The sequence below is a fragment of the Plectropomus leopardus genome, chromosome 9, assembly GCF_008729295.1.
Source record: "Plectropomus leopardus isolate mb chromosome 9, YSFRI_Pleo_2.0, whole genome shotgun sequence".
NCBI classification, from domain to species: Eukaryota; Metazoa; Chordata; class Actinopteri; order Perciformes; family Serranidae; genus Plectropomus; species Plectropomus leopardus.
In genome coordinates, this window is record NC_056471.1 from 5,751,265 (window position 1) to 5,772,624 (window position 21,360).

The 21,360-nt window shown below is 40.3% G+C and overlaps 1 protein-coding gene across 1 annotated transcript in view; it reads right to left on the reverse strand.

Annotated features, from left to right (window-relative positions):
• il1rapl2 (interleukin 1 receptor accessory protein-like 2) overlaps positions 1-21,360 on the reverse strand; it is a 190,878-nt gene that overhangs the window by 24,952 nt on the left and 144,566 nt on the right. The window contains exons 7-8 of the mRNA XM_042493850.1: positions 11,412-11,544; positions 1,948-2,066 (exon numbers count right to left, since the gene is read on the reverse strand). Coding sequence (XP_042349784.1) covers positions 1,948-2,066; positions 11,412-11,544 — 252 coding nt within the window. The remainder of the gene's footprint in view (positions 1-1,947; positions 2,067-11,411; positions 11,545-21,360) is intronic.

The following is a 21,360-nucleotide window of genomic DNA, read 5'->3' on the forward strand; positions in this document are numbered from 1 at the left end:
TGGAAAGCACGATACTGCAGGACTGCTGCAAATGTTTTACAAAGGGAGCTGTACCCTCATGCATTTTTCAGCTGAATATTTAAAGCAGTAACTATGAGATACAGTTTTTTTTTATTTTGCCTCCATATGTGGTGCTCGGCACCGTTTGCTGTGATGTTTTCCTGACATACTTTCTAATGATCGCCTGTCGATCATGTCCAGTTCTGTTTTCTCTTCTCGGATCTTCTCTTCAGGCTGTCTGTATATGTGGTAAGATTCTTTTCATCTGTTTCAGAGCAGCTATCTAAATGTTTGAAGTTAATATTTGGAAGAGCTTTTATATCTCGCACATTTCACGATGACAGTGTGCATTTAAAGGCTTAATTATCTTGGAAGCTGTTCACATCCACAAATATTTACTGGGCTGTAAAAGTAGCATCGGTTCTTCAGCTGGCGGGGTGTTACTTGTTAACGGAATCGTAAAGAGAAATGGAATATGTCCCAGGTAACTAGAGCAAAAACAGTTTTATATATATAGCATGTCAGAAAATAAAGCACTCTTTTAGGACAACACACTGTGGAAGCTTTAAAACCAGAACCTGGCTGTTTGTTTCGCCAACTGTTTATCTGACAGTCAATTATCTAAAACTATAAAATAAGAAATCCTTTGATCTTAATCTGTTTAGAGGAAGAGTTTTATTTGCTTTCTTACCAAGAGTAAGATGAAAAGATTGATGCCAATCGTATATCTATGCTGACAGATAGCAAAGCGCTAAAGCCAAGAGGGGATCATGTTAGCATAACATAAACAATGGAAGCAGGGGAAGCAGCCGGCCTCGCTCTACCTAATGGTCAAACATACATCAACATCTCAAGTTTACTAATTAACATGTTTAACGCATTTAATGCATACACAGACATGAATGTCTGCAGTCAATGTCAGTGACTTGTCATTTAAAATTTTTCAATGTGCAATTAGTGAACTCCTGAGGTGCTAGCTGTTTCTATGGTGGCCCTGAGAGCTCAACGCACTTCATATTATGAAACCACATGCAACGACACACAGCACAAGCAAATGAAGCCTGCTCTCATTATGAAATTGTCAAATACTGCCACTTTTGCAGTGGTTGTGACCTAAGTTTCCAATGCCAAAAGCCTCCTATCGTATCCACATGATATACCGCTGGACGATGTCAGGTGAGAACGTAGCTGGACAAAACTGGCAGTGTTATTAAACGCTGGTAGACGGCACCTGCCATGGCAGCATGATACGTGGATGGGTGGCGTCACTTAAGAGCACAGCCAGACATAACCTGACACGCATTAGAGCTGTGTCAGGTTGAAATGCTACACGTGACAACGTGATAAAAGTGCGAGGGTACCCATAAGGCGGGTGGGAGGGCTGGGGAATGAGTCCAGTATTTGCTTCCAGTCTGAATGTGATGGTTTTTTTTCTACACCTTACCATGTGCCTCTCTGAAGTAACTCAGACATTCCCCCCAAAATTTTCTCTTTTTAAAAATGTAAACTCGCTGCCTTCTCGAAAGAAAACAGCTATGGGATGCCACAGGGCTTAGTTGTAAGCCCTATTTAAGATCCCCTTTCCTTCCTTGTCAAGCATGTTTTTATAATCTTTGGCTCAAATACTATATAAATACATTTTGGATTGATGATAATGTTGTTGATGATGTTGGTTTGCAGTTTTACAGAAAAAATGACAAAATTGAACCATATGCTGCTGTTTTTTTAAATAAGCAATTTGTTTGCAAGCTGTTCATAATTCATTCATATCATCTGTCACTCACTCAGATTCATTGCTTGAAGGAAAGCAGCAGTAATGAAATGATACTATGATGGCAAGCTTTTCAACATTCGAGGCACTTTTTTGTTTCTAACTAAAATTGGAGGAAAGGAAGGAAGGTGAAAGTGAGAGTAATTTACCTTTCTTTTGCAGTATAGCACTCCCACTGCGCCTCCCTATGTGGTTCTCCACATAACAGGTGTAGTTGGCCAGGTCTGCCTCCTCCACAGCATCAAATGTTAAGGACAGCTGCACCTCCTTCTCTCCTAAATGCTCCCTTAAAATCCTAAACAAACACACAAAGAGGAGACAATAGTCACAACGTGAACATCTCTTTCTTCTATATATTCTCCTTTAAAATACATTTAAGAGAGACAAGGAGAACATAAGCATGTATGAAACAATAGATGGATTAGCTCCTCCTGGATTACTCCTTGAAAATTAACCTACAAGAAGAAAAATAAGAGAGGCAGAGGAGCATAGAAAGAGAGAAAACGGGGTGAGAGGTAAACAGGAGTAAATCTTGGCAACAGGGGGAGATCCATGTCTCCTAAATTACTCCACTAAAAGCTGCAAAAGGAGTAAGTGGATGAGAGGAGAGAAGGGAAAGGGAGAGGAGAAATGAGAAGCGGAGCAGTGTGGAGAAAAGAGCAGATGAAAAAGGAGGACAGAGGGAGCGAAGAAGCATGTGCAGAAAACATTGGCAACAGCTGGAAAAAAGACTCTCTCCTTATGGTGAGGTCATAGTCCTTTAAAAGCCTGCAAGGAAGAGAGGAGGTGAGGGAGGAGGGAGACTGAACTGATGTTTGGGTCACTACGTGCACCTCTGAGCCTGATTTAAGGTCAGATTCAGCCATGACCAGTGATATCTGAGATCAGGCTAACTGTGCTGACAGGGCAGATTCACAACAGTCAGCACAGATGGTCCAGTAGCTTCACAGGGAGAACATTTTTCCTACTGCGCTTCATGTGAATTTAATAGTGGAAACCAAAAGCGGTAATTTCATATAATGTATTCTAATATATGTGTTTTTTTTTCTTTAGGGGAAGGGGGTTCTCTCGCTCTCTCCCATGGCCCTCACCTTCTCACAGACACACACATTAAAAAAGGATTCACATACATCACATACAGACGACAGAATCAGAGGCTGCATTTTCACTGCCTGTTCAAAGTGGAAATATCACGCCGTTACGCCGTCTTGCAGTTCTGTTTAAAACATCCGATCGTGGAAAGGAGGGGCAGAGTGGTCTCGCTAGCCCTGAAACAAAGTCTGTGTAAAACACAAAGCCAGAAAAACATGACAATAGGGAGCGAGAGTGTGGCATTTTGACAATGTGTGTATGTGTGCGTCCCATTGCAAGAGATTTAAAAGGCAGCTGTTAGCATAGCAGCTAATTCAAAGAAGAAGAACGACGGCCTTTGATGTCCACAAACTAGGAAAACAATGAAATTCAGGAGCTCCTCACCCTCTGAGCAGAGGACGAGATCAGCCGCCATATAACAGCAAGTAAATGACTGTGATTGACGTGTTATGCCTTTGTTATTGTTTATTAAGAATAAACTGCTGATGCTAATACCACATATCAGGCTATAGGCTGACGCCCGTGTGTTTAAGTCACGCCTGTCATGGCTCTCTTGATCTTGGTGCAGTGATGCAGTGCATAATCACACTTGGAGCAGCATTTTGGAGTTACACATGAGCAATGACACGTGAGATAAAATGAATATAGGTCTTGTGTCTGCAGACAGCATTACATTTTGAAACTGTATTTAATCTGTAATTAAAGTACAGGGAAGTTTGATTTTCACAACACAAAGTGGCGGTTTAGAGAACTGCAACAAAAATGGGGTATCAAACTAACCACAAGTAATAATTACAGTACAATACGACACGCCAAATATGAAAATTTGTATTTCTATGCTGTAACAGGTGACTCTGTATAAGCTCTTTCAAGTATGGCTTCCAAGTCTTCTCCACAAGAAAATGTAAACACCATGTAACTTTAAGCATGAAAGGCTTATCTAATAAAAACCCAGCAAAAGGATTATTTTTTCAATTTGCATGATAAAGTGGCTGAATAGAAAATGAATGAAAACCTTGCACAGTTTAAATTGCCTTGCTCACACAAATCCATTTTTGGTATAATGGTAAAGCAGCCCGTAGAGAAACCTGCCCATTAAATGCATGCACTGAAGACTGAGCAAAAGTGAGATTTGCAGGTTATCAAAAAAAAAACAGAAGATAGGAATGACGGGCAAAAGCATGAAATGGCTTAAAAAGAAAAAAAAAAGAGGTAAATATTTCTGTTCAGTGTGGCATAGGTTAGCTGTGTTATGGGGTGGTTTGGTTTAAATTTAAAGTGACTGGCCAAACTAAACCAGCAGACAGCAGGATTTTTTAGAAATAATGAGCAATTCCTGTGCAGAATCAGCTCTACTGTCTACAGAAAACACACCAGACAGGCCACAAGTTTTGTTATTCTTCCTCTTCACAGTGAGTGCTGGTTTGACTCAGCTTTTACTATCGGTAGTCAAGACTGGACAGATTCTAAAACACACAGGGGTTAAACCACAGTGGAGTTACCACAGTCCAACTGTGGCCAGCAGCTCACCATGAAAAGGAACCATATCAGTCACTTGAGGCTTTTATTGCTTGCAAAGAATTTTGACACACACTTTTGGCATGAGTGCTTGCTGTGAGAATCGAATTCCAAAATTTCTCAATAATAATCCTTTTCTCTACCTGTGTAGTAACAGAGGAGCAGAAAAAGTTGTGAAGCCTGAATGCAGTATTATTATTATGGTCAATAAAATAGTGAGATCAAAGTTTTCTGAGGTAGCACATGGAATGACTGGATCACTTCTGTAGTGTATTTTATTTATTTATTTTTTTTAATTTATTTTTTATTTTTTTTTATTTATTTTTACCTTTTTTTTTTTTTACTGTCCTCTGTGTGTCAGTGGTTTTGTGTCTGTGCATCACTCTCATGTCTACCAGGGCAAAGGTTTGGAGGTCACTGTCAAAAGCAGTGTTGCAAAAATCCTCGATTAAAAACACATCACTTCCGCTCTTCCTTTTCTCACCTTCTCTCCTATAGCTCTCAGCACTCACCCCTCCTTTTTTTCTCCTCTTACCTCCCTCCATCTCTCACTAATCTATAACTGTAAGGCTGTCTTGACGTCTGCAATTAAACACCCTCCTTCCGGCCCACTGAATTACGTCTGAGGAGTGAATAATGATTTCCTCTGCTCATCTTTGACACACGGGTGAGATCTCTCTATGTCACGCTCATATAATACTAATGAGATTAATAAAAATCACTCTTTTTCGATGGGACCCACAACCTCTGCTTCTCACACTCAGGTCTTCTGAGTATTCACATCCTCCTCAACCTCACTGCCACTTCTGACACCTATCAACTGCACAAGTCTTCCCTCCTGCCTCAGTATCACTGCTACTACCCTCTCATGAAGTACATTATCACTGAAAAACAACAATGCAATTGCACCTCCAGTACTACATCCCTACCCCACGGTGTACCCTAGGGTTCAGTGCTTGCTCCTTTTCTGTTCATTCTCTCCACACTGCCACTTGTACCCCTTTTCCACCAAATCAGCCCGGTTCTTGAGCTGGTTCTGTTAATAATTTTAAGAACTGTGGTGCTATCTAGTGACCCAGCCCGTGTTTCAACCAGGTTTCCGCAGAACTAGAGTAATCAAGAATGCATCATCAACTAAGGGCACTGAACAACGCACAATGGAAGTAGGCCAAATAGCAGAAACAAGATGCCAGGTTGCATTGATAACCTATGAACCTATAAGATATTTGTTTTTATCCAAAAAACAACCATGGACAAACTATTAATGATAAGAAGACAAAGAAGACTGTTATGTGTAAGACTCCATCCCCTTTTTTCAACCTGTAGAATATGACATGCTCACTGATGTTGTCACAGTTCGCACTTCAGGTCAAGGAAAACCTGCTATTTTAACTTTTTGGATTCTGAAACAATTTATTTTTGGTCAAAAGGCTCAGACCATTTGAAATTAGGTGTGTGAACCATAACAGAACCCATTAGATGCAGGTGGAATAATGTTATCCATCTTTGTGGTGTTCACCTCTGCTTTTATGCAGATGATGTCCAGCTCTACATATGCGCTAAATCCATCACTTACTCCACCCTGACCTACTGCCTCACTAAATAAAGGATGGATGCTGATTTCTTAAATTGAACTGTGACAGATCTGAAATGATCATCAATTGGTTGCCCCCTTGCCATTGACAGCTCCACTCTGTCTCCCACCCCTCAGATCTGATGATGATCTGATACCTTCAATAGATTCACATCACTGCCACAATAGTGGCATTTTGTATTGTATTCTTTTTAAAGAGTACTTTAAAAAGTAAAATAAAAAGTTTTTCCTCCTTCTTTAAAATGTTATATGGCAATATCGCCACTGAAACAAGCTTTCAGTGACTAAATCACTTGATGGAAAACTAACAGCATTGAACCCCCCCCCCCCCCCCCCCCACCCCCCCCCCCCCCCACCCCCACCCCCCCCCCCCCCCCCCCCCACACACCCCCCCCCCCCCGAACTAGCAGCATTGATTACCCCCCCCCCCCCCCCTGCTAAAACAGCCAGGCTTTGACAGCAGTTGGATTGGACAGCTGATGTGAATTTCAAGCAGGTAAAGACATCTCTTCACACCACTAGACATATGGGCAAGCACTGCCTTCAACTGAAAATATGAAGGAGGCCCTGGGCCAAATAGAAATATTGTAATTATGAATTCATCGCACATGAACGAACCATGAACTATCATAGCTGAGTTGCAGAAATGTGAGTGGCTGGACAGCACTGAAGTTGTGCTAACATCTGCAGTTAAACTGATGATACTGCTCATATATATCAATGAGTATATCATCCAAAGACAGATGCAGGTTTTCAAAAGAAGAGCACTTTTTTTATGTAAAAGAGACCATGTGCAGTTTGAAACAGAAATGCCATCATTTGATGCACTGTACTCGATTATAGGTTAAAGCTAGTTCACATCTGTAGTCCCTTTGCAGGTCAAAACAAACACATACCACAATAACAAACAATACAGTGCAAAAAGAAAAGGCTAAGAGAGAAGAAAAAGTCTGAAACTTCCTGTCTGTCACACATATTCACAGCCTGCCGCTCTCTCTAGGAGGTGTGGTTATAATGAGGTGAGAATGTCAACAGTTTTCTCAAACTGCAGGGTAACAAGAATCAGTAATTTAGGTTGCTCACATTATCATGGAGGCCATGAGACTGTATTAGATCTTAGCAAACAGACAGGAACACACACTGTCAAATGGCCGCTGCTGCAGCAGGATGGGAGGTGGGAGCTAAACGTGGACAGATTAATGTGCATCACAGCAGGAGTCTGTCTGCCATCGTACGATTGTTGAATCCGGCGTCGCCATGTGATTGGATCAGAGGACTGGACTGAATGATGGTGAACTCATCAGGCAAAGGTTAATTTAATACCACAGGGCATGATTAGTTTCAAGTTTAAACACTGTAACACTATTTTCCCGGGAGTGAACATTTTCAGAGGCCACTGACTGGCTTAGCAGTGACAGAGACCATTCTTCAAATGGAGGACCAGGGTTCAAGCCCCAGCTGGTCAGCAAGCAGCCCTCCTGCTGAACTGTCCCCAGAGCAAGACACTGAAGTCCACTCAGCTCCAGGGCTGCTGGCCAGACTCACCCTGACCTCTGACCCCACTGTGGAGGGAGCGGGCAGAACAGGAAAAGGGATTTCCCTTTTGGAGGTGGAAAAGCCATTCACATTTTATTTTAAAGTATAAAGAGGCTTTTAGGTAGAGGATAATATTCTTTTACTTTAACCCTTTGAAACCAGAATCAACATCACTTTTCTTGTGCTGCTTTCAGCGCTGAAACCTGAGCAAATTGGTTCAAATTCTTTCACAAACACTGGAAAAGAAGGCAATAAGCAGCTTGGTAGGAAATGTTCTCCAATTTAAAAAAAGATATTACAAAGAAAAGAGAAAAGCTAAGGAAAAATGTCTCAGAAAATAAAGAAAAAGTCTAAGAAATTATTATAACTAAAACTATATTTATAATGACCATATTTTTATGTTTTAAATTATGTTTCAGGAAATAATATTCTGAAGCACTCCTTTCTTTGTTTGTTTTTTAAACTTTCTTTTTGTGCTAATTTTCAAGCTATGTTCTTGTGCTTTTGTTTTTTTTTTGCTTAAAAAAAAACAAAAACAAAGAAAGAAACTCCCGCACACTGTCCCACTTTCTGCTGACATGTTTATTTTCACTCAATAAATATGTCAGCAGTAAGCAGGACAGTGTGCTGCGGCTTCTGTCTTTGTTTTTAAATTTGCTCCCTCCTCCAACGCACCTGTCGCACATTCAGGTGTGCAGAGATTTTCTTCAGCAATTTACTTTTTTTGTTTCAAAGGGTTAAATTTGTTTTCTAATGCTAAGGGGTTTAAGGAAGTTAGTGCTGATGGTAAGTAAAAACAATAGCAATTGTGTCATCCCCATGTTGGAATACAATGTCTTTTTCAGGATGCTGCATGAGAAATGAACAAAGAGTATTATTGCTCAAAAGTGGTCAGGTTGACCAATAATACAGAAAAAAAAAAAGTTAACTCACAGTGTAGTCACTGTAGATGATGCACTATTCAATACCCGACTCTTTTTAAAGCGCCATTGGCAGGGTGTGAGAACACTTAGGGAAAACCAAACAGCCTTTTCCCTGCTGTACCCTGTAGTCACTATGTCCTGTTTAAAGTAAAACTGCTGCAGGTGGTACTCGATAGGAGGCTGTTTAAAATGATAATTTAATCACTGTTTGAACATTTTATCCACTAGTACACTGTGATTTAATCCTAGAGACATTCACAGAGCCCAGGAGGAGACGTTTCGGAAATTATTGATTAATAAACCTGAGATTAGTATCTCATACTCTTGAATTACTTGTTTCCCCAAATTAGTAACTTTATACACTCGTATCCAATTTCTAAGAAAAGTGCAGTGATGCAGTAAAACACAGGAGACATGTTTTCAAAAGATCTGCTCTGTGCTAGACAAAAATAGGTCCAACAGAGCAGCTAACACTAGTGGTCAGAGGAGCTTACAGGTTGAAAACCAAACCCCCAGGTAGCTGGAGGAGAGAATCAAGCCCAACAGTGAAACTACAACCTAAAACTGCTGTAAACACTCACTCTGAGCTTACAGCCTGAATTCCTGGTTGAACTTTGACCTACTTGCTACTTGCTGGAGTAGAGCTAAATCCTTTTCTTTGTCATCTTTGTTGCCCCATTGATCTATTCTAGTGATGTTGCTGCATTATGAAATGCAATTACTTCGGGGAGTACAATGTTACCATGCCATTCATCAAATTAAACCATATGAAGGAGAGAGCTGCAAAAATAAAACCAAGTTTATAACAAACAATATATTTACTTTTATATGTAATACCATGTAATGGAGATGATGTACTGTACACCCACATAACAGTTTTGCTTGCTGATTTTGCAACAGGAGTGGCGCAATTGGTGCATAAATTAAATATTTAATTCAGCAATTCTGCAGCACTGCAGCACACTGGTATTAACAGGTGGGGTTCTAAAGTCGGCCTAGATTCATGTGCTATAATCCTGCATACCTCATCCCATCTCTACCCCCTTCACAGAGGCAAAGTTATTACAGCAACAACCACCACCAAATGGTGTTTGCTGCATGTTTGTTTGAGGTTGTTGTCGTACTAAATTCTTAGCTGTCTGTGTACAGGGGAAAGCTTTCATTTGCTTCCTGTGATGTATTAGTTGATGTCCTGTGATCTCTACTAAGATCTCAAACATTTTATTAAGTCCTCCCAGCTGAAAAAAAAAGTGAAAGAAGAGCAGAATCACATGCACGCAGCTTGACGCATAACTTGCTCATTCAGAGCTCAGCATGGCTTTGATACTCCTTCCTTCTAAAAAACTCAAAAAGAAACTGCACCTTATTTCATGCATCTGCCCATAGAAGAAAGCACACTTGAAAAACATTAGCATTCCCAATCTCCACACTGAACAAGGTGTTAGTCCACAGACATACAGACAAAACAAAATTAAAGAGTAATTTATGATTCTGAAAACATATTATTAATATTATACTAATACATATTATTAATATTTACCTATAATTAATATTATTAATTATAGGTAAATTGTCCCTTTAATATACTGCTTCAAACACTTGGAGGTAAAGGCACAATTGATAAATCTGTGTTTAGCAAACTATTTTAAAGGTCCAATGATCAGGATTTAGGAGCATCTATTAGCAGATATGGTTTAACATATTTTTCACTATATTTTCATTAGTTCACAATCACCTGAAAAACCTTAGAATAAGTCGTTTATATTTACATACAGAGCGGGTCCCCTTCCACGGAGTATGCCTCATTGAAAAATGTATATATCAGTGTATTCTGTTGCTAAACCAAAATCAGCATGCTGCTAATAAAGGTCTGAATCTTATATATCTTATATTATGCGATTCTGTGTTCCATGGTCATGACTGAACTTATTGAGTGGAACAGTCTGAGGATGCTAAATGAATTTCAGTGTAAACTGACAATAAAGTTAAATAGTGTATTGTATTGTACAGCGCCGAATCATGTCGTACCACAATATGTATCATACCATACCGTATCATATGTTATTATACTATATCATATTGTACCGGACTGTATCATATGGTATTATACTGTATCTTATTGTATCGTATCGTACTATATCAAATTGTTTCATACCATATCAAATCGTATTGTAACATGTACCATCCTACCATTTCGCTCTTCAGGAGCCCAGATCGGACAAGCACTGACCAAGCACACTGGTGCTAGATAGGACCTTACACATTTTTGTTGTTTTGCATTGACCACCATAGTCCTTTGACATGTTTGGCACATGGGAAAAGTTTCAGCTCTGCAATCTCACCATTAGATACCATTAAATACTACACATTGCACTTTTAAGGTATGCTGTATCTAACAATGATACATTTAATAAGTAATGTAAAGCACTTCACTCTGCATGTGTGTATGAGAAAGTGTGAGACTTTGAGTGTTCTGATGGTTTTCATGGTGATCTGGCAGATTGTTCTAATGATATTTGACGCCCTGCAGACAATCAGGTTTTTCCCAATGGGGCCCGCTGTAATTGGTCCCAATAGGGGAGAAAATGAATTCAATTTAACTTTATTATTAGTATTCATAATTTTTTTGGAAAGTTGAGAGAAAATCTGTCAGAGAGCCCTCAATGAGTCATAAATCATAAGAGAGCAAATTAGATCCTGACAGTATGAGGAGTGCAGCTGGAGTCGAGTCTTTTCAGAAATTAATTAACAATAGAAACCTGTAGACCTGAGACGCAATAACTGATACTCTACTGTCATGCAGTGTCTTACAGTATTAGGTACAATTATGTGTTTTTGGTATTAATTCCACTTTGGTTCATTTTCAATTTACATATACTGTGGTTCCTTATTTTGTCTCCTCTACTCCAGAAAATCATTGAGGACACATATGTGACTGGAAGTGAATTCATGTTTGGTCTGAAACTGGTGTATTTACCTGACTTCACTCTCTTTAATGTGTCCCGCCAGTTCTTCTACAAACTTTTCTCCTTTCATCCAATAGATAATAGGTCGTCTGTTTTCTCCACTGTAGCCGAAAAACGCCTTGCAGTCCAGACTGAGAGGCATACCTGCGACACAAAACACAACATTGTTATAACACAGACAACCACTGAGTGACGGCAAAATAATTCCCATTGTGCTGTAGCTGAAACAGCCACTGCAGTCCAGGCTGAGGAAAAGACACACAATGACAACTGAAATGCATGCTTCAATGTTCTGAGCAAAGAGGAGAAGGTTAATTAGGGAAGCTGGAGCACTGCAGTATAACTACATTTTTGCAGTTGCTCAGACAGCCTGGTCTCTCTATTAGGTCATCAAATACCAACATTTTGTCCCGCATCTCTGTGTCTGACACCAACCATAAGGGACCCTTTCTGTGTACGTGCAAGGGTACCCTTTCCGTAAGACACCCTTTCCATATTAGACGCATCGTGCTTTCAAACAACTCCATGTAAACTCATCCATGGCAATATTTGATGGTGAGAGCAACTGACAAAGTATAGCAGGTGAGAGAGTCTGCGGAGGTCAGGGTGGATGGAAACATAGGACTTTCACCCATGAGACAGCTGTTTGTGTCCTGTTTGAAATCAAAAGTCAACATTGGCTTATTTCCCAGATGCCACAGCTCCCTGGTCTGCCCTCCATCAGTCTCCCGGGGACAGTGCCAGCGTCTCTGCTCCTATCCCTACATCTCACCATTGCCTTCCTCAGTCGTTTGTCCCTAAGGATGTGCTGTCGGCCAAGTATGTCTTCATCTGTCATGATGGCCACCTCACCCCCCTGCAGCCCCCATACAAACTGCCCTTTTGTGTGCTGGAGGCGGGGCCTAAGAACTTTGTGGTGAACATGGGGGGTAAGCCACAGCGGGTCTCGGTGGACCATCTCAAGCCTAACCTGGCCCTAGCCCCACCCCGAGGATGCCCTCTGGCTCCGGCCAGACCCTGCCCTGGCTGTTTTGCACTGTTTTGCTATGGTGAATTCTGTAGGGGTCTGTGTGGTGACCCACATTACAGAGACATTCACCAGAGACTGTTGCTCCTTTAAGAAGCAGAGTTCAGAGTTGGCAGAGGGAGATTCTAGCAAATGCAGTTTTGGGGAGCATGGTTTTTAGCGCTGTTTAGCCTGTACTGTCAGATGATTGGGAGCTTGTGTTGGAATGTGTTGTTGCTGTTCTGAAGTGAGAGTAAACAGACTGGACTCAAATCAGTCTCTCCGTCTCGTCATTCCTGCACTCCCACAATATCTCTTTAAATTAAAAGGCACTTATTAGTTGTTGTTTGGGACAGGGCATACAAATCTCATGCAATCTCATATTTAAAAGAATTTTATATTTTAAATAATGTTACAAAAATTTGGTAAGATATTTTAATGCTTTATTTTTTGCTATCTTTTTGGCCATGTCTTGTTAAGTTGCTTGTTGCCTTCTCCCCCTGTGTTTGAAATAAATCAAACCTTTTTGTTCAGGTTTCAAAGTGTTAAAAAAGACAAAATTTGCTATTCTATAGGCTGTTTTCTCTATTGGAAGGGCTAAATGCAACAGGTCTTGTGATTATACTGTAATATATTAACCTACTGCTGAAAGAAATAAGTGACTATACTCAGAACACACACACACATGTGCAGACAGTATATACACACTCTCACATACCCTCCTGCAAGACCTTGAAACCACCACTCTGTGATTACAGCTATCAATGGTGATGATGGAGTATTAATGAGCATTCTAATGAGCACTACCTCGTTAGGCAGTCAATTAGCAGATAATTATGATAGACCTCAGTATTATCATAATGATAGCTCTATCAGCACAGTCTAGCACCAACACTGAATGCTAACAGTTATGCGCATATCTGTGTGTTTGTTGTCAGACAAACACTTGAACTGAATGTTAACACTGAACTAAATATTTACATTTTAGACACTGACTGTGGCAGACACTTTTATGCAGAGTGAAGAGGAAATGCAGGTGCTTCTGTGCAGGTTTTGTCCTTGGGCAAGTTAATCCCTGAAATTACCTTTCTTCAAAAGAACATGCAAATGTTTAGAGCGTCAAAAGGTAAAAAAAATTCACAAACTGGTTATCGGTTGAATAAACATGAGGTTTTATCAATTGGTCATGGCAAAATGCAGCTGTTTTCAAATGGAAATGCCGGATGATTGCTTCATGTTTGGCTTCCATTGCTTCACTTATTCTGACTGATGGAGGAACAGGGGGAAGACAGAAGACTTTGACGTTTGTCTGTCTCAAAATTATAATTTCTAACAAGGCAAGAGATGAAGCGCTCTGCAAAACTTCATAGTGTGTGTGTGTGTGTGTGTGTGTATGTGTGTGTGTGCATGTGTGTGTGTGTGTGCGCGCGTGCGCGCATGTGTGTTGATGGGCTCTCATGGTGTGTTTTCTTGCATTTGTGCTGAGGCAGCCAGCATCCTTTACTACACACACACAAACACACACACACACACACTGCAGAAAAGAATGTTGAATTACAGTGAAATTACTTTAGCTTGATTCTGTGTCCCTGCGTGTGTATGTAGGTGTGTGTACATGAGCGCTGCAGTAATTGATTAGCACCCCGAGGGTGTGTTTGTGTTCTCAGCATGTTATGGTGATTAAAATCATCAACTTAGTTTGCACTTGTGTGGCATGAGGGTGTGTGTAGGTTGTGCTTGGTGTGAGTTTGTGTCGGTCTCAATCAGAATCACCAGCCCTGATATGTGGTGTTGCACAGCCGAGCTGATTCATCATTTCTATTTGTGGCTAAAGCAGCAGGGTGTTTATAAGACCTCAAAAAAGGTTGGTGCTATGTTGTTGTCATTAGCATCAAAGAAAGACTTTGTATGAGTGATTGATGGGAGCTTTCTCAAGTCGGCTCCTCAACACTTCACGGCCCTGCAGAGTGCGTTCACACCTAGATGTCGTCTCCATTGGTGTGAAGCATACATGAAAGGCTCGCTCTGCCCAATCGCAAGTGAGAATGTAAACAAAAGTCATATGACTCATGAGTCAAAACTGATCTGATTCCAGTCTCTGGAAGTTTAGTTCAGCCTGGCAGACTGGCCTGTCCTCTTTAATGCTGCATCTCTGACATTCATCACACGTAGATGCACATAAAGAAGCAGCTGAATGTGAGCATCAGTCCAGACTGTGGTTTGCCCTTGGTTCATTTTTTTATGCTGCTATCTGAGCAAGAGCAACTGCTGGTTGTCAGACATCAACATCTGTTTCCTTCTGACACTAAAAGCCTTGTGTTTTGAGGTCGTTTCCTGTCACTGATTTAGACCACATTCTCACTGCAAAGAATCTCACTGCATTTTTCTGTGTTTTGATTTGTTCTCACAAGTCGGAGTTAACCAGCTGAAAAGGAAACGAATCCTCCACAGTGAAAGAAAAACTCATCAAATGAGTGTACAATGAAAATGCAAACTCCATGTGGTGCACAATATACAGTAATACATAATAAATAATTTAAAATTACTTCCTAAGTAAAGACAAGGCACTAATGACTTAATAGGAACAATAATAATAGATAATACAGTTTGACAGGGGGCAGTGTGGTAGAGTGGTTTGGCTCTGAATTGATCACACAATTGTGTAGTGATAGTGCCAAAAACTGCAGTTCCTTGAATGGCCACTTGGGGCTTGCTTCAAGAGCGAGTCAGTCCCCAATGACCCCCATGTTAAAATGCCCAAATTTGGGCAAAAATAAACATGGTTACAGCCTGATATCAAAAATGGTTTTGGTCTCTATGGCTAATTTCCCTGTTCATGAAACTGCACAGGTGGTGAATTCTTATATTCCTCGGCCGTCTACATTTTATTTAAGCTAGAAGTCAGTCACAGTTACTCATAACTGTAAATGCATCACCCTAATCAAGTTAGCAGCTAATATTAAAATTATTTCCACCAAACTGTTAAAATATGGCCACTTCTGGCTCCAAAAATCCAAGTTAGTGATGGCAAAAAAAGCCAAACTCAAGGCTTCAACACAAGGCTTCAACCCACGGTTGACATAACAATGGCTGGATACTTAACAGTCTTTGGTTTAACTTCAATTAAGTTTAATTAGAACATTGTTGATGAAGATTAATCTGCCTCAAAATCCGATAATCAGAAGAAGAGTCAAGTGTCAAACCCTGAAACCATCACAAAGCGTTAGAGGAAACATCAACACTTGTCTAATAAATGCATTAATGGTTTCGCATTGGCTAAAATTTTATTCAAGTTAACACTGGATTACTTTACTGTGCAACATGGAACATGCTACTGAGAGTGACAAGCTCAAAAAGAATCATCTTCCAATTTTTTTTGGTTCAGACTTACAGCTCTCAACAACTTCATTTCCAGTCACAGCAGGTAGCTGTTTTCAGCAGAAAAGATCTGATAAACACACCGTTCACTAAGCTGCCCAGAGCCAAGCAGTAAACAGACAAAGCAAGTAACTAACTGGTGAACACAGCACAGCATTGAATGGCTGAAGAGACGGATCTTTCCCTCAGGAGTTGGTGGAGACCAAAGCAGGGCTCAGAGGAGAGGGAGTATTGGACTGACATTCATATTCTGCTGGATGTGTAAGTAAACCACAGTCTGACATATCTTCATATTATGTGGCTGAATTATTACTATATAGTGCTGTCAGAATGTGATTGGCAACATGTTTAAGATCCTACACGGTGTATTTTTCAATCAATAATTATGTTATAATTTGCTGGAAACACTTGTCATTGCCTTCAGAATCTCAATGTTTTGAATATAGTGGTCTCATTATTATAAAATTAGCTGTGGCTCTTATAAAAAAAAAACAAAAAAAATACAATTGTGTCAACTGTGTATGTTATTTTCCAATAAATTGTGGTGAATTATAAAGCAGCTGTACAAACTTAAAAAAAACAACATGCAATTAAATTGAGTGACAGACATAGATTGTCTTTTTTTTAAATCACTTTAAGGAATTTCCCTCAGAAATTCTTACAAATACTTGACAAAGGCTTTGGAAAAGCACAATTTCAATGGGTACTTGTTTGTTTCAAAATTTAAATGCTGTATACTGTTTGGATAAAACCTCAACTCATTTTCTGCCACGTTATACTGCAAAGGTGACTTTCTCATTAATCCAAACAAAATAAGTCTCCATTCTACAATGCAGCTACCTGAGCATAACCTGTTAAGGTTTACAGCATTTTTTTGAGAGAGAAAGACCCCAAATTCCCAGGGAAAGTGATGATGTTGACGGTGATGTTTCATATATATGAGCACTGGGAGGAAGGGACAGAGGACGGTGGGAAATTCATAGAAACACAGTCTGTCTTCTCTGCTCCTACCTCTCAAACTGTTGTAGCTACTTATCACATCATTAGTCTGTTTCACTTGTCACTTGTTGGGTTTCCCTGTTCTCTGCTTGCTTCTCACCTCTTCTCATCACTAAAATAGATTCTCTGTCTCTGCGTGTCTTCCTGTCTTCTCTCGGTCTCCTTCTCTTTTTTCCTCTGTCAAGATTTTTTCCCGCTATATTTGCCCTCTATGCCTCCTCAATCTTTCCTTATATTCTCTCCCCTGTCCCTACCAGTCTCTCTGCCCTACCCTCTCTGTCCGTACACAAACCTTTCCCCTGCGCTGTTACAGTACTGTCTCTGTGACATCTGTTCTGCCAACACCTTCTCATCCCAACTTGTCACATGTTTCTGCTTTGTTAGTGGACTTCTGTGTCTACATATTATGCTCTCGGTATCCTTCTGTGCCTGCTGTTTATTTCCCAGGTTGCTGCTAGCGCGATGGCCAAAAATGCATGTGGTGGGATGATGCGGCACGTGGTTATGTTAAGACATCACACGCACATGGCAACCAACGCCGGAACATGAACAAACGCACATGGATGGTTAGGATTAGAGGAAGGAGGCACATGGTAAAGTGGAGAAAAAAAACCATCACATTCAGACAGGAAGCAAACACAGGACTCCTACATGAAAGTCCGGGGTTTGACGGATACATCTCATCCACCACCCCTCCCACCCACCCTATAGGTGCTCTTGCCCTCCTTATGTTACGTCGTTACTGGCAGCATTTCAACCTGATGCCGTCCTGCTGCGTTTCTTTTGAACAGGACAGGTTCCATAAGGCCATGTTCTTCAATTTACGTGTCAGACTGACACGACAGGTGCCTTCCGACTGCCCAATGGCGTATAATACACCACCACCAGTTCTGTCTGGCCATGTTCTAAGCTGACAACATCCAGCGGCGTTCCATGTGCACACAAAAGTTGCCTTTAGCTTTGCGAACTTACTCCAACAGCACTGACAGAGCAGCGGCAGTTTGGAATGAGAACCATGGATGTATCAAAGAAAGTGGATACAGCCACAGAGGCCGGGCGCTGTTCATTCCTATGAGAGCTGCTCATTGGCGCATGAAGCACAAAAAGCTCTTTTTGCGGGTTAGGGTTATGGCCAAATGCGGCTGAGTGTGCCCAAGTGGGTAACCTCTGCTTGTGAAGAGACTGACTTCTAGTTTGATGCTTCGCTACCTTGAATGGCTGTCTAAAATATTTAATCTTGTGGCTCTTTTAGACTTTCCAAATGCTATCAAACTTGATGGCTTAAATTTACATAGTTAAATGAGTCATTTCTGCGGGGGTTTTGACGCACACAAAAAATTATTCACTGATTTACAGACATCAATTTCCCAAGTCGAAGGGGAAAAGAACTTCTGGGCTAGCGGGCATCACGTGATGGACCCGGACAGTGTAATTCCACTTTTGGCCCTATGTAAAATTTGTATTAGAGCATGGTGCACTTCCTGTTTCTGGGCCTGTGTATGGACAGTTTGTGTTTGATGAGACAGGTAAATCCAGAAAGTGTCACAAAGGAGGTACCGGTACAATAATCATATTACCTTAGAAACAGCGGGGAGTGCTGAGAAATAAATTATTATCAAACACTAAACACTATCTGTATGCGTACAGGAAATAAGAGCTGTCAGGTGAAGGATTGTAGGGAAGTAGGAGAAGTAGGACAACCCTTAATGAGGGAAATGAATCACTGAAAACTGGTTTTACACACACACACACACACACACACACACACACACACACACACACACACAGACCTACATCAGTTGATTTGACAACTATGACTGACAAGAAAGGACTGAAGTTAACATACTTTGACTGCAATGTATATTTTTTTAATTCTGCCGTCAGTTATTCAGCCCCTTCATTAAACCTTGACCTACTTATTATCAAGATTTACCTTAAATAAAGTTTATTTAATTAATTTGTCCCTTTTGCCTGGAAATCCAGTAATGTCAGGTCAGTGCAACCAGTGTGCTCCAGTATTGAGATGAAACATCATTCAGACTAGAGATATTAATTCACCAGTTTACCGGTCATCACCAGTGGTAGGTTGCATGATGGCACAGAAGGACAAAGGAACAAAAGAGTAAAATGACAACTCAGTGTGGCAAAAAGCCCTAACTTGGGGGACTGAAGGGAGAACTTCTGCTAGTCGAACCAGTTGAGAGGCTTAAATTTGAAGAACTGTAAACTGTAATTCAGCCATGTCTCCTAGAAATTACATTTGTATGTTACTAAACTGCTTTCTTAACTATGTTGTTGTGGAAACATAATCACTGCCTGTATTATGTTCAGAGACAATGTTTCTTCAGGTCATGAAACAGAACAATTATCTACTACCTACTGCTTTGCGAGGAGCCGGTAATGTAAAAGTAATGTGATCATCATTTATCACACACTGCTCAGCAGAGTTGAAAAAAAAGTCTATCTGTACATAAAACTAACACATTTAAATGTGACAGGTTGTCTTTTTGTTATCACACTGACACACTGCAACAGCACAATTTCCTTTATAAAATGCAGATAATGAATAGTATACCTCCTACACAATACAATTAAAATGTGGCTAAAAATCGTGTTGGTGTATGACATCTCCACTTATAGTTAAGGATGTTACAGTGCAGCTTCATGTTATCTTAAGAATAATCTTATCAGTTCTGCACAGAGAGGATTACAGATTTTAAATTTGGGGAAAAGGGATTACTGGTACTGTAGGTATACGCCAAAATCCTGAATTCTAGTATCAGAATTAGTGTTATAATGTTACTAATCATACTGTATGCAAATATGGAGGCATGTGGCACAATGCACAGGTATATTCTCATCATATAACAGGCAGGAAACTGACTTGTAGAAGGTTGTCTGTTGTTGGATGATTGCTCTGCCTTCTGTGTGCTCCTCTTTTCATGCCCATCTGTTGTTGCAGCAAAGAAACTAGCTGCTTTTGACAGCTAGCTACAGCCAGACAAGGCTTGCATAAGCACATTGTTTAATTCGGGCAACAGCATGCTCCAGTGACATGGACCTAACCAACGCACTGATCCTTTCCACTTAAATCTTACTTCTGTGCTGCAGAGATACAAACATTCTGCAAGAGCTACACACAGTGGAAAGACACTACAGTGGTCCTAATGAGTCCAGACAGCTCCTCTACAGCCAGAGTGTGCTCAGGCTTTAATTTAGGGGCACCAATTATCAAATTTTGCTTAAAACTCTTGTCACAAACCAGTGGTTCTCAACCAAGAGGCCTGGCTCTTCAGGGGCTAACTCCACAGATCTGGGAGGTGGTGAGAAGACTGAAGTGACAGAAAAAACATAATTGCTAGACAATTTATCTTAGTTGTTTATTTGACAGGGACAATGCATTATTCATGTTGCTAAAAGCTAAATACATGTCTTAGGCCCAGGGTGGGGTCATATGTGACATTCAGTTGAATGCAGTAAAAAAAATTTAATTTTAATAAAATTTAAAATTTAATAAAATGAAATAAAATCTGTCTTACAAATAATGATAAATGAAATAACATCAAAATCAAACACTATTAAAGGCTGAATGAACACATTAAAATCAATAATTTAAAATCCAAAGATGATGATGGTATTCTCAGAGAAACCTCCCCGCCAGTATGTCCTACAAGCAGCCAGAGGAGGTTAGTATAATCAGAAAAGATGCACTTTTCCCTGAATGCAGCCCTAAAAAAGTGTGCAAAATAAAATCACCAGTACACCTGATGTTACGACTGCAGTCGTAATGTGTGTTATTGTATTATTTTGTTGTAGATTGGCTGTGTTGGATGCGTGCTGCTCCTTTGTGTGCCATGCGTCTGTATTAATTCAGGTGCGTCATCGCTCATAGGCTGTGACTGAGGTATTCCCTTTCTTAAGAAGCGCGGCGGCATCTCTTTCATCTCCCAACCGGTCACGCCACGCTTCCCTTTGTTTGAGAGTTTGTGTTTAGTTGGGTTTATTTTGGGTAATGTGAGGGTGAAACTTCAGTTTAGTTAACTTCCTTTTGTTCTGGTTCTGTTAAGTTAAATTATACTTTGGTTGTCTTAGATTTAGTTAGATTACTTTAATTACTTCTCAGAGCTGTTTGTGTTTAACATGTTAACCTGATTTTCACCCTGAGGTAAATTTCCATTAACCTTCTGTTCATATAAATGAATATATGTTGTAAATAAATCACCATTAATCATTTGTTATCTCTTGACAAACTTGTCCTTGTGGCTGCTTGGGTCTTGAGGGAAATGGGTTTATCATGTTGTGTCCTGGCCACCCCTAGACGGGGCATAACAACTGAGAAACTCCGGGCTGTAAACATCATCGACAGCAGAGTTAAAAAATAGGAAAAGCAGAGTACATGCTGCTGACAAAGAGCTTTTTCAAATTACAAAAATCTGGACACATGGACTGTGAAGTGCACTATATAACCGAGGTGGGACCAAGTCATTGTTTTTCAAGTCCAATTCCTTTTTAACAACAAAGTAATAATATATTTTAATAATCATTTATTTGCTTTAAAATCTGAACTAAACTAAAAT